Raw genomic sequence first — 14,753 nt, 5'->3', positions numbered from 1 at the left:
CAATTGATCTTTCTTGCAACCCAATACCTAGATTGTCTGGGGCCATAAACAGCACTACAGTCCAGTACCAAAGAACTGGGTCCTAGGCCAAACAGGTGGGAACCTCTCATCCCTAATAAACAGAACAGGCAGGATGCTGGGATAGACTCAAAGGCCAAGAACCAGTTATGCCTAGAAGACATCTATGAAAAGTAGTCATTTCTGACAGAGGTCTTGCTATTAGTACTAAACCTACCTACCATAAGCAATTTATAAACATCAATGCAGAAAACAACAACAACAACAAAATAAAAAATGAGAAAACAGAGGAGCAAGATGTAACCCCAAACCTCCAGTTTGTCCAAGGCAAATCTAGAGGACATTAAAATGGAAGAAATCAAGTCACCCACTTGAACTTTCTGAAATGATAACAGCAGAAGTAACAAAGCAGATGGATGCATCTCTAGAAAAAACAAAACATATAATTACACAGATAATTAAAGAGATGATGACCATAATGAAGGACATAGTGAATCTAGAGTAGATCCAGATTTTAAAAAATAGAGGAGCTCAAGAAAGTGATAGAAACTATAAATGTTCAACACAAGAAAGAACTGGACTCCATAAAAAAGATTCAAACAGATATCCAGGAGATTAAAAATTCTATTGAAAGTATATGCAGCAGAATCAACCAATGTGAACACAGAATATGAGATCTAGAAGACAGGGTTGCAGTTAGTGATCATCAAATGAAAGACTTCTTAAATATAGCAAGGGACTATGAAAAATCAATCCAACAGCTGCTAGACAATGCAAAGAAGAGTAACACAAGATTGACTGGAATCAATGAAAACTCAGAAGACAGCAAAAAGGACATAAAAAACTTGTTTGCAGAAGTAATAGCAGAAAACTTCCCAAGCATGGAAAAAGATTTTGACATACAGATAAGTAAGGTATATACTTCCATGATAAAGAACATCTGAAGAAATTCATGACCACCAAACCAGCACTCTAAAAAGTTCTGAAGGATATTGTAAAAAAGACAACAATTCTACAAATCCCAATAGAAGAAATTCACCATGCAAGGCAACCAATTAAATAGAATGGAAAAAAAGGGAACCAACAAAAGGAAAATAATAAATTGACAAGGACCAGTCGATACCTATCAGTTATAACCATCAATGTGAATGGTCTCAATTCAGCAATCAAAAGAAATATATTGGCAGAATGGATCAAGAAACAAGATTCAATAATATGCTACATACAAGAAACACATTGAACTCAAAAGGAAACTCACAGACTGAAAGTCAAAGGATGGAAAACAATACTTCATGCAACAGGAACCTAGAAAAAAAGCAGGGGTAGCTATTCTATTTCCAGATGGATTTCAAGCCAAGACTGATCAGATGAGACAAAGGTCCCTACACATTTGTTAAGAGAACAATCTAAGAAAAAGAGACAGCAATCATAAATATATATGCACCAAAACCAGTACGCTCAACTACATAAAACAAACACTAATGAATATAAATATCAAATAAGCACTAACACAACTGTAATGGGGGAATCTCAATACTCCACTGTCACAAATAGATCAACTAGACAAAAACAAATCAACAAAGAAATATTTGGACTGAACCAAATCTTTGAACAAATGGACCTATTAGATATCTGCAGAATGTTCCACTCAACAACAGAACACACATTCTTCTTAGCAGCACATGGAACTTTCTCCAAAATATAAGACATAGCAACTCATAGAACATACTTAAGTAAATGCAAAGAAACTGAAATTATCCCATGCATATTTATCAGATCATAACGCAATGAAATTAGAAATAAATGGCAAAAGAAAAAACAAAAACTACATGACACATGAAAATTAAATAATACCCTCTGGAACATCCAGTGGGTCACAGATGAAATTAAAGAAGAAATTAGACAATTTCTACAATTAACCAATAATGCCAATACAACATACCAGAACTTTATATGATGCAAAGCAGTTGGTAGAGGGAAATTTATACAGGTGAATTCCCATATTAGAAAAAGTGAGCTCAAATAACCCAATGTTGAACCTCAAGCTTCTAGAAAAAGGGCAAATTAAACCCAAAGCATATATGAGAAAGAAGTTATAAAGATCAGAACAGAAATTAATGCAATTGAGACTAAGAAAACTTTATAAAGAATCAAGGAATTAAAGAGTTGGTTCTTTGAAAGATTAAACAAAATAGATAAACCCGGAGCCAACCTTATCAAAAGAAAGAAAAGATCCAAATCCATGCAATTAAGAATAAAAAAGGTGAAAACACAACAGAGCCTGCAGAAATCCAGAAGAGCATTAATACCTACTTTGAGAACCTGTACTCTAATAAGACAGAAAATTCAGAAAAAATGGACAGATTCCTAGACACATACGAATTACCAAACCTGAATGAGGAAGATATAAAAATTCTAAATAGTCCAATGTTAATGAAATTGAAGAATAATAAAATAAAAAAACTACCAACAAAGAAAACCCCAGTCCTGACAGATTCACTGCTGAATTTTATAAGAACTTTAGAGAAGATCTAATGCCACTACTCCTCAAACTCTTTAATGAAATTAAAAGGGAAGAAATACTCCCAAAGTCTTTCCTGGAAGCAAGCATTACCTTGATACCAAAGCCAAAGAAAGATACAAGCAAAAAAGAGAACTATAGGCCAATCTCCTTAATAAACATAGATGCAAAAATTCTCAGTAAGGTAATAGCAAACAGAATGTAGCAAATCATCAAGAAAATTATACCATGACTATCATACCATGACCAAGTAGCATTCATCCCAGGGATGCAGGGATGGCTCAACATATGCAAATCAATAAATGTAATACACTACATTAACAGAACCAAGGACATAAACTACATGATCATTTCAATAGACACAGAAAAATCATTTGACAAAGTTCAACACACATTTATGATAAAAACCATACAGAAAATTGGAATAGAAGGTTTTGAATCTCACTCTATTTAAAAAAAAATAGTTGACGTTTACTGTACCATTTACTAACAATGAAGTATTGGTATCATAAAAAATATATGAGTTATCCTTTATTGAGTACAGAAAGATACAGAACAAAGAAAATACTTTAAAAAACAGCCTTAGTATTTTAAATAATTTTTTTTCTAAAAAGTAAACTGAAGAAAAATGCAATGCAGACAAAACTAAAAAATCCTCAATCCATACTGTTAAATACTCATTTAAATACTTCCATGTATGAAATTTCTCTGAATTGTGCACTGAATAATGTATGTTGAATTCTTTATCATGAATTTTGAATATTCTTTCAGTTTTTGCAGCTAGAATTTCTCATGTATATACATGTCATTACTTATATATACATACACATATAAAATAAATCAAATTTTAAAGTATGTGTGCATATATATACATATTTTTACAAGTATAACACACGCAGATAAACAATCCAAACAACACATAGAGCAAACAGAAGTGAAAAACAGCTCTAGGAGGAAAACACTATTTATAATGGAGGTAGAACACAGACAGATGCAATTATGTGGCAAGGTCAGGACAAAATGGATGCTTCCATCAGTGGGCCATATTGGCAGGCTGCATTTTCCCAGTAAGTCCATAGCAGTATTTCTGATCCTACACAGTCTTCCACATTTTAGTAAGAGACAGGCTATTTACCTTAATTCTGAGTGTGATTCTGTGATACCCTTAACAAACAATATGGTAAAAGTAACATTACATGACTTCCAAGTTCAGCTCAGAAAAGGCAATGTAGCTACAGCCTGTCTCCCCACCCAAAAATGCTCACCCCGGAAACCAGCCACTGCACTGTGAAGAAGTGTAAGGTATAGAGAAGTCTTACATTAAACAGTCCCTTCAGGCCCAGCTGAGGTTTCAGGTATTAGACATACCAATGAATAAGCCTTCAGATGATGACGCCTGACATATAATGAATGAGATAAAAGCCATCTAGTGTGAATCCCTGAGGATATTAAATGGTTGTTTTATGAGCTTAAGTTTTACAGCAATTTCCTATGTAGTAATAGTAGTAGCTCAAACAGGGGAGGGTTCTCTTCAGCCCTTCCTTGTCACACAGGTTACTGTTAAACAATTATACCAAAAGTAAGAGTAAAGCCAAAAATTAGAAGAAAAATATTCATAGGTTAAAGAAATCAATCTATACAGTATGGGTACTATACATTTTAAAGTATTTAAAGAAAACATGTTCACCTGTGCTGCAAAATTCTTTTGGAAAGCAATGACTTCTATGACTGATGTTATAAATCACTGCTTGGTCATTTTCAAAGAAAACTGAGTGAAAAGAGAGATGCTAGTAAACCTAGCAGCTGCACACAATGAAGATTTCTGAGACTTACTAGTACTAAATGAACATGAGCAAACCAAAATCAGAGCTCTCAAATCCCCAATGAATTTGCTGGCTGCCACTACCACTCAAAGTTGTAAGGTGCATAACTGGGGACCTTTTCACATAGATTAAAACATGCACAGATTATACAAAAGTACAACAAAGCATCTCTCATTTTGAATGATATAGATCCAAATAACCAGAGAAATAAATGTCTTACATGTCCCACAGGAAACTTCTCACAAATATTTTTCTTCTTACATAAGTTTTTTGATGACCTGAGATAATAGCAGAGAACATTTCTAGCACCACGGTACTTATTCTAGTAATATAATCATCTCTACTGGAACTGACAGTTAAGTAAAAAATATGACAGATGGGGAAAAAAGCAAATCCTTTCACAATATTTTCAAATAACTGTAAGTTAAAATAAAAACTAAATTAAATAATATTAACTTAAAACAAGAATAACTTCATGCTCCCCAAAAGAATTCTAATGATTCTAAAGAGGAAAAAGGGCTCATTTTTATATCAATTATCCAATAAATGAGTTTCTATTAACCAGAAATATTTTTGAAGCACAATTTCCTTCATTTCATATTATTTCTGCTTGACAACCTATATTCCAACTATCTATTAATATATAAGACAATGCGGGCCGGGGATTTAGCTCAGTGGTTTTGCTGCCTCCTGCTCAAGCGCAAGGACCCAAGTTCGATCCCCGGTGCCAAAAAATATATATATATAAGACAATGTAAAAAAAGTTAAAAGTTGAACATTTTCAAAAAGCACAATTGTTGCATATGTTAAATAATCTCCTCAAGGGTATTTTACTAATGTAACTTTCACTACTCTGAAGCTCCTTTTCCAATGTAAAATGGCTTGGAATTTGAGATAAAAAAGATAAATTAGTGATCCTGCTATATCACAATACACTGAAAAAGTTAAATTTAAGAAACGGTAAATAAACTGGGCACAATAGCACATGCCTGTAATCCTAACACTCTGGGACAATGAAGCATGAGGAATGCAAATTCAAGCTCACTGAGCAATATAGCCTCAAAATTAAAAATTTTTAAAAAAGGGTTATGGATGTAAATCAGTGTGAAGGCCCTGGATTCAATCCCTAGTATGGGGTGGGGGTGGGGGGAAGCAACTGATAAATAAAAGATTAGCATTTTAAATTACTTAGAGATTCCAGTATAAAAACACTCCAGTAATACAGTACAAAACAGATGAGTCAGATACTGTTCTTTTCATAATGTTACATTTGGGGGTGTGATAATGTTACTGTACTAATTTAGGGGTTACTGATGCTAAAGTACTCTAGGTTAAGTCTACTATGTTCAGAAAGTTCATGAAAAAAACTATATAGAAAGTAAGATAAAACAAATGTAAAAAAGATAATACCAGCCTAATATGAGTAAACGACATGTGGATATTCATTACATTATTCCTTTACTCTATGTTTCAAATGTTAAAAATAAAAAGGGAGAGGGATATATCCTTGTGAATGTTCACAGCAACACTATTTTTAAGAGCCCAAAGTCAAAACAACCCAGACATATACCAGTAGCAGCTGAACAAGTAAACAGAAATTAAGTTAATGTATAAATTGTGCTATATTCATACAAAAGAGTACCATATGCAAAGAAAATGAACTACTCATGGGTAAAACTCACAAAGAACAATGAGTAAATGAAGCCAGACACAAATAGGATGTATAATATCTGTTGAATAAACATTTCAGACAATACATAGATAAGATCAGGGTGTCATTTATCCTTGTTTAGCAAAAGTTTTACAGACAGAAGTAAGATTAAAATGGAAATGTATAAATTATTTAGAGAGCAAATTCCTTTCAGGCACTTTCAAGCAGCATTTACAAAAGCCATCCACATAACTATTTACCTGCTCTACTAATCATAATGCATTGCTGGTTTGTCAACAGTGTCCAAGTGGGCAACACTTTAAAAAGATCTACTTTGAATAAAAATATGTAACAGTTTTGACACAGCCAGAGACTACCACAGGGCCCTTACTCATCAAAACCATGATTTGTGTTTTCTTCTGCGGCAGTAAGAGACTTAAAAAGAAGTTTTTGCTAAAAACCGTAACTCTTCACTTGGGCCTACAGATAGGTTAAAACAAGTAACAAAGCAGAAGAAAACTTGACGTTCATTTTGTAAAACTGAGTCAAATCCTTCTCAGCTCTGCACATATGCATGTTAGTCATTTGGGGAGTATCTGTCTAAAAGTTGGCAAAACAAATTTATTACACCTAAATTCATTACTTTTCAAGACTGAAGACACCAGGATAGAGAGATTTACAGGGACATTCATTATGACTTTGGATTCAGGAAAAACCTTGTATGACTGCCCCTCAAGTCATGAGGATTCTTCCCATGGAAACTGAATTGTCCCTCTAGTCACAAGAATTCAATCTGAGATAGCAGACCAAAACTGAGATGATTGACCAGACCTTGGGCCACCTCAGCTAAGCCTTAAATTCAATTCCCAGTCTGATCCTCTCACTTTTTTTTTTGTACTGAGGATCAAACTCAGGACTGCACTTGCGAGGCAGGCTCGGCACCACTGAGTTAAATCCCCAGCCCTCAGTCTGATTCTCTTCATCAGTGTATGCCCTCTCCAGCTACTACTCAAGCTGGGGTCCTTCCCCTATCTTTTCTTTTTCCAATTAAAGATTTTTCCTGTACATTCATACTGTCATTTTAGTTTCCATTATCAGTAAAGTAAGGACCCACCCTAACCAGTGACATATGTATCTAATACAAACCTACATCAAAGACTTTTAATTGAATAAGACATTTCCAACTGACCATAATTTAATGGTTCTAGATTTAAAATATAAATTCAAAATATAACCAGAGTAAATGATGATGGGGGTGATGATGATGATGATGACGACAATGAAGATAAGATGTGGAGGAGAAGGAGATAAAATACTTACATTAATATTGAAAGCTTGGACAGTGTTATCCAGAAGAAAGATGTTGCAAACCACCTCTGTATGCTGTCTGTCTCTGGCCAACTCTGATGCTCGTACATTGTAGGTTCTGCCAGCAGGCAATCGGAAACGTGAGGTCATTACTGTCCACACAAAATCTAAGTTTAAAAAAAAAAAGTTTTTTCACTAAATAAATGGATAGTGGAAGATACAATGTAGTTTGAAAATTATTATATGTTTTTAATTAAACTTATTATTTAGGCAGAAAACAGTTTGGAATTTTGAAACATCAGGATAAGAATTGTAGGTATGAAAGAGATATGTAGCTCATCATCTAAAATTACAAACTGCCTTGAAAAAGGGGCTTTATTTTGAATTGTTCCATTGAGAAGACTTAATACAGTCTATGGCCATACTACCCGGAATGCACCAGATCTTGTCTGAGAAGACGTAATACACAATTTTTTCAGGAAGTCAAATTCTAATTTAAAATATATAAACTTAAATGTAGCCAAAATAGAGAGAGATCTGCCATCTCAGGAAGTTGGATGTTACTCCTGATGCAGGTATTTAAAAACACTGCTGAATTAAACAGGAGAGATTAACTTTGGCAGGACATTCCTTTTTTCCACACAAGATTTTGGGAAACCATAGGAGGCTTCTTTTTTAAAAAAATAGAACAGCCTTCATTTTAACTATCGTTAAACTCAACGTAATCCTAACAGTATTATTATTCTTAATAAAATAAAAAAATAGAAAACTTAAGGATAACAACCCTTGCTTCTGAAATTTTAACCTGAGATGAGGAAAACTATAAAACTCAGACTGACATCACTACCAGATGCTGAATGACAATAAAGCTGTAACTTCAAAGATCTGACAGAAAATATATGAAACACAGACTTTTACACTCAGAAAATTAACATTCACGTTGGAGAAAAATAGCCAAAAATATTTTAGGCATTCTATGATTCCAGGTTTAAAATCTATAAAACTCTGCCTTATAGACAATATATAAAAGAAATAAAACTAGGAAGAAACACAAGTATTTGGGGTTTTTGAATATAAGTAATAAGTAGACAATATGAAAATGGAGTAAACAAAATAGTAATAAAAAATAGCATTTCAAATAGATGCTATTCATAGTTGGAGTTGACTCTCATGACTTCATGTCGATAAACACTGAAATTAAACAAAAGTATAAAAGCAATTCCTCACCCGGCATGATGGCACATGCCTGTAACCTGACCACTCGGGGGAAACTGAGGCAGAAGGATCACTGTGAGTTGGAAGTCAGCCTGGGCTACTGAGCGAGTTCAAGGCTAGCCTGAACTACATAGCAAGACTCTGTCTCAAAAAACAATCAAACAAACAAAGCAATTCCTCAAATATAATACAGCCAAGTAGAAAGCAGAAGGACAGAAAAAGTTGTATCACGGAAACAACAGAAAGAGGAGTAACTATACTAATATCGATAAAGAAGACTTCATATCAAAGAAAATTAGCAGGAATAGGGAGGGACATTACATAATGATGAAACAGTCAATCTACAAACATGACAGAAATAAGTGTGAGTACACTAATCAACAAAGCTGTTAAAATATATGCAGCAAAAACTGTAGAGCTGAAATAAAAAACAGGCAAATCCTAGTACAAGTCTCCTCAATAAATGATACATCTAAAAAAAAATTAGCAAGAATACAACAGAATGTAATAATAACATCAATCAATAAGATCCAATAAATATTTATAGAAGACTCTACCAATGACAGCAGAACACATTATTTTCAAATGCCTAGTAAACATTTACCAAGAGAGACTATATCCTGGGCCACAAAACAAATCCAAACAAATTTAAGGAACTGAAATTGTGCAAAGTATTTTCTCTGAGGACAACAGAAATCAACAACAGAAAAGTAACAGGAAAATCTCCAAACATGCAAAAACTAAACAACATGCTTCTAAGTAACCCAGAGAAAGAGAAACCAAAAGATACACTGAATTAAATAAAAAGTAAATATAACATATCAAAATCTGTGGGACACAGCTAAAACAGTACTGGGAGGGAGATTTATAGCACTATATAAACACAGCAGCAAATAGAAAATGTTTCAAGCCAATAATCTAACCCCCTCCAATCAATAACCCAGACAAAGAGCCAAATAAAGCCACAGCAAACAGAAGCAAGAAAATTACAAAGAAAAATCCCACTTCAAAACAGAACAAAGTAGGAGTCCCATTCCCAGATCTTATGATTTACTCTATAACTACAGTAATCAAGATTATATAATACCAGAAGAGACACACAAAGAAGTAAAATAAATTAGAATTCTCACACAGTCAACTGATTTTTAACGAAAGTGCAAAAGCAATTCAATAAAGACGGTAATTTTAACAAATACAAAAAAATAAACCTCAACCTACACCTCATACTTTATATAAAAAATTACTAATTGGATCAGATTTAAATGTAAAAACTAAAACTGCAAAACTTTTAAAAGAAAACATAAAAAAAATCTTTAGGACCTAGGTTTGGGGAAGTGTTCTTAGATGTGATTCCAAAAGCAAATTCATAAAAGAAAAAAATTTGACAAAATGAATATTTCACTAAAATTTAAAACTTCTGATGTGCAAGACACTAAGAATACAAAAACATAAGCTACAGATTGAAAAAATGTTTACAAACCATTCATCTGACAAAGGACTAGTATCTAAAATATATAATGAACTCTTAAAACTCAACAGTAAAATAATAATAATAATAAATCTAATTAGAAAATGACCTAAAAACATGGACATTTCACAAATAAGATAATTATCATAATTCAACATATAAAAAGATGCTGAATATCATTAGCTATTAGAAAAATGCAAATTAAGACCAGAACGGGATATCATTCTATACCTATTTGAAGAGCTAAACTAAAAAAGCAGTAAGTTTGAAAGATACAGAGAAACTGGATCTCTGATAAAAATCTGAAATAAACACAGCCCTCAATATGTGCAGGTTCTACATCCATAGATTTGAGGGACCAAGAGTCAACAATATTCAGAAAAACAACTGTAATGAACATGTAGTATATTCCCCCCAAATTACAGTACTTTTTTCTTGTTACTCCCCAAAATTACAGTACTACAATTATTTTCAAAACATTTATACTATAGTAGGTGTAAGTAACCTAAAGATGATTTACAGTAAAAAAATCATACACAAGGGGACATGTGCAGGTATAACGAAACACTATGTCCCTTTATATAAGGAACTTGGGTATCCACAAATCTCAGTGTTCTCTAGGATCCTGGGAAAAAAAAAATCCTATGGATACCAATCTTCCATGTATACATAATTAAAATACTCTAGAAAAATATGGGGGAAATGTTAAGAAAAGTGATTATATCCTCTAAAATTAAAACATAAAAGAAAAAAAGGCTTTTTGAAATAGAGGAATGAAGCAATTACACGTTTCCTGTAATAAGGAATCGTCTGTCTCTCCCCCAAGAGAATACTAACTGACTCCTAATTTCTCTTTTTTGTTTTTTGGGGGTTTTTTGAGACAGGATCTCCTTATGTAGTCCAGGCTGATCTTGAACTTACAGCGATTCTCCTGCCTCAACCTCCCAAGTGCTGGGATTACAGGTGTGCAACACCAAGCCCAGTCTAATTTTCCTTTTTCTAATATATCTTCTATATGTAACTTAAGAAAACTGTATCAAAGTACTTTCATAATGGCTGAAGAACACATTTTTATTTTGAAAACTAGGATATTAGGGCATGGTCTAAAAAGTTTTCTGGATGGTATTTCTCTTGACCAGCAAATATTAATTACATTAAAAGCAGGATCATCATCACCCTATCTTCTGATTCCTGTGTTTCTTGGGCCAATGTTTCAGATTACAAATCCCAATGTATTTTTTCAGTTCCATAGGAAGGGGGATTCTAAAATGACAGAAGTGCCTGTATGAGGCAAATTATCTAGAAAGGTGAAAATCTGAGTTTGATTATTCAAATTTGCCAAATGCAAAGGTAATTCCCTCTCCCTATTCAAGCATAACTTCCAAATTACCATGTTTAGTACATCCCTTTTAAATGGCCATCTTTAAAACTAAAGTATTTGTCATTACTCAGACATTTATTTCTAAGGAGTCTTAACTGGATTTATCAATAATTTAAAGAAGTTATAGGTACTTTGACAACAGGATTTATTTGATAATTTGTCAATAAAATATTTCCAAATACCAAAGAAGAAAATGCTATTGAAATAATTATCTTCCCATTTTATTACTCTTCTGTGTTTCACTTCAAAAAGTTTTTTTAGGGGCCGGGGATTTAGCTCAGTGGTTTCGCCGCCTGCTGCGCAAGCACAAGGACCTGAGTTCAATCCCCAGTACCAAAAAAAAAAAGTTTTTTTAAAAAGACAAGACAAGGGCCTGGGTTTTAGCTCAGAGGTTCTGGCACCTGCCTAACAAGCGCAAGGTCCCGAGTTTGATCCCCGATACAAAAAAAAAAAAAAAAAAATGCTGAGACAAAATTAGAATCGGTAGTTTGAGCTCTGCTACTATAATCAATATAGACTAATAAAGGAATATAAAGTGATTCTAACTTTCAATTTGTGAAGCTCAAAAATAACATTCAAATGCTCCTAACAACCTTAGCAGTAACTACTATGGAAGAAGATTGCAAAAAAGCTATACTTTTAATATCTCTTCGGTTTTACAGGGTTTATTACTGATCAGAGAAAAGCCTAGGGGGATCAATATAACAACACATTCAGTAAAACATAATCACCAACAGTATATTTTCCATGCTTCTGGTCTTTACAACCAGTAAGTACTCCCCTTTCAACCCACTGTTCCTCTCCATTTCCATAATCATGAATCAAGATCTTCTATTACTGTCACCATAATTTATGTTTGCAGCAACAGATTATCACTGAAAATAAAGTATGTTTGCTTACATAAACCAACAAAAGGAAATGAGTAAAAACTGGAAACAAGCATCCTGGTTGTTAAAGCTCTAGTTTCTACAAGAGACTAACATTTTTTCATTTAATATTATATGTTACTTACATCAATCCTAGTTACATAATTTATTAATTACATAAAATGTTCTTCCAATTAAGAAATCACTGAGGGCCAGGGATTTTGCTTAGTGGTTTCACCTGCTGTGCAAGCGCAAGGACCCGAGTTCAATCCTTGGTACCAAAAAAAGAAGGAAAGAAAAAAAAAGAAATTATTGAATTGGGTTCATATTCACATTAAGTCTAAACCACAGCAGAGAAAAAAATCCTTGGGTATCAGTCATTTGAAAGTACAGTACATTTACCTTTGGTTGAGTTCCAATCTTTTATTCCATCAATTTCCAATTTTTAAATTTAAAAAATGTTTTAAATGATCTTTTAAAGGCAAATTTTGGTGCATTATACTTTAAGAAGAGGAGGAGGAAGAGGAAGAAGGAGGTGAAGGGGAAGAGGAAGAAGGGGAAGAGGAGGAGGAGGATGATAAGGACATCTAAAAACCCAGCTCTCCATAAAAGTAAAAAAGAACACAGGCACATCAACATTGTCAAAATCAGCATTTTCAAAATTCTAGAAATTAACAGAAGGGCCCCAACACTCTGAAGAGCTCTAATTCAAGATAAACAGCTGAACCTCAGTAGCAACAAAGAGCTTTGTAGCATTTTAATGTGACCTATATCCATCCCCTTCTCCCCAAAAATGTGGCTGGTGGTATTTGAAAATAAAAAAACTAACAGTCACGATAGCTATAGCAACAGGTAGTCTCCCCCCCCCATTAACTTTATTGGTACATTTTAGGTATACAACACAGTTATATTCATCACTGGGATCTTGTACCATTACATGAGTCTCTTGGTTCTTTTTTTTTTTTTTCCCCCTTCCCTTGCCCTCCCTTCAACCCCTCCAGCCTTCCCTATTTGCAAAGACCTTGTTTCCATTTTTTTCCTCTTCTCATATTTTTTCCTTTCCCTTTTTGCCCTTCCCCTACCCCTCCCAATTCCCCTGCTCTTTTAGACCTTTTCTTCCTGTTACACAATATCAGTTACACATTTTTTTAATTACAGTATTAAGATCTAGGAGACATTACCACAGATTTTACAGAATTTAAAAGGATATAGAAAGCATATTACAAAAATCATTTTTGAAATAAATTTGACAACTTCTAAGAAGTAAATTAGAAGACAAATTAATGAAACTAACTCTGGAGGAATATAAAATCTGAATAGCACCTATTAAAGAGAGTATATTCCTAGCTTGAAAACCTACCTACATGACAACAGCAGGCTCATAAACATTTTAAGCGATAAATTATATCAAACATTTAAAGCAGAAAAAAGAAGGAACACTTCTCCCCTCATTTTAGGAAATCAACATTGTGCTACTCCTAAAATTGGATAAAGATGTAGAAAGTGGTTTTGTTATAGGGATGGCAGTGTTGGTTCAGTACTGGAAGATCCACCCCCCAAAAGTCATCATTTTAACAGAGGAAAGGAAAAAGCCATATGATCCTGTCACTAGTCGGAGAAAAAATATTGGACCAAATTCTACAGCTGTTCATGGTAAAAGCTATCAGGAGACTAGAAGTAGAACAGAAACTTCTCAACAAATTAAAGACATGTACTCCATACTTCCAGTGAGAACACCTTGTATGAATGGAGAAGATACAATGCTTTCTCCTTAAGGTGGGGAACAAGGGCAGATATGCTTACTCTTTATCTGTCCATTAAACTTTGAAACATAGTCCCCACCAAAATAGTCTGGCAATAAAATGACACAACTAGGATAGGACTGGCATAGCAGAAGCAAAATCTTTATATGTAGATGAAATGATCATCTACAGAGAAAATACTAAGAAATCTCTAGGAGCCCCTAGAACTTGTACTTGAATTTAGCAGGATTAGAAAACACAAGGTAGATATAAAAATTCAGGTCTCTGTATACTTGCTATAAATGAAGAATTGGATATTGAAACTGAAAAGTTATGTAGGAGTACAAAGGACTCAGAAAAGCCAAAAACAAAAACAAAAACAAAAACAGTGTTGGAAGACGTTTAGCACCCAATTTTAAGACTTCTTCTAAAGCTACAGTAATCAAGGCAGTGTTGGTGTAAGGAAAGACATATAGAGCATTTGAATAAAATAGAGAATCTAGAAATAGAACCACACATATATGGTCTACTGAGTTTTGAAAGATTATTTAACATTAACATTTTTTAGAATATAAATTTGATTCAAGAGCCGAGGAAGAGATAGTGTCTTCAGCAAACGGCACTAGAACACCTGGTATCCATATATAAAAAATTAACCTCAACCCTTTATTTCCATACATGAAAATAACTTGAAGGGATCTATGAACCTAAACAAGAAAGCCTAAAAGTATTAAACTTTAAGAAGAAATTATAAGGGAAA

General features: G+C 33.6%; 1 protein-coding gene across 3 annotated transcripts in view; it reads right to left on the bottom strand.

The window, feature by feature from the left end:
• Ptpn4 (protein tyrosine phosphatase non-receptor type 4) overlaps window positions 1-14,753 on the bottom strand; it is a 192,836-nt gene that overhangs the window by 144,090 nt on the left and 33,993 nt on the right. For all 3 annotated transcript variants that reach the window (XM_004836053.4, XM_013076728.3, XM_021236579.2), the window contains exon 2: window positions 7,334-7,488. In XM_004836053.4, coding sequence (XP_004836110.2) covers window positions 7,334-7,471 — 138 coding nt within the window. In that variant the 5' untranslated portion in view covers window positions 7,472-7,488. The remainder of the gene's footprint in view (window positions 1-7,333; window positions 7,489-14,753) is intronic.

The sequence above is a fragment of the Heterocephalus glaber genome, unplaced genomic scaffold, assembly GCF_053883595.1.
Source record: "Heterocephalus glaber isolate CG9 unplaced genomic scaffold, H.glaber_assembly_v1.0 deba00000347, whole genome shotgun sequence".
In the NCBI taxonomy this organism is placed as follows: Eukaryota; Metazoa; Chordata; class Mammalia; order Rodentia; family Bathyergidae; genus Heterocephalus; species Heterocephalus glaber.
The sequence above is the reverse complement of the archived record's forward strand: the minus strand, read 5'-3'. Positions and strand labels throughout refer to the sequence as shown.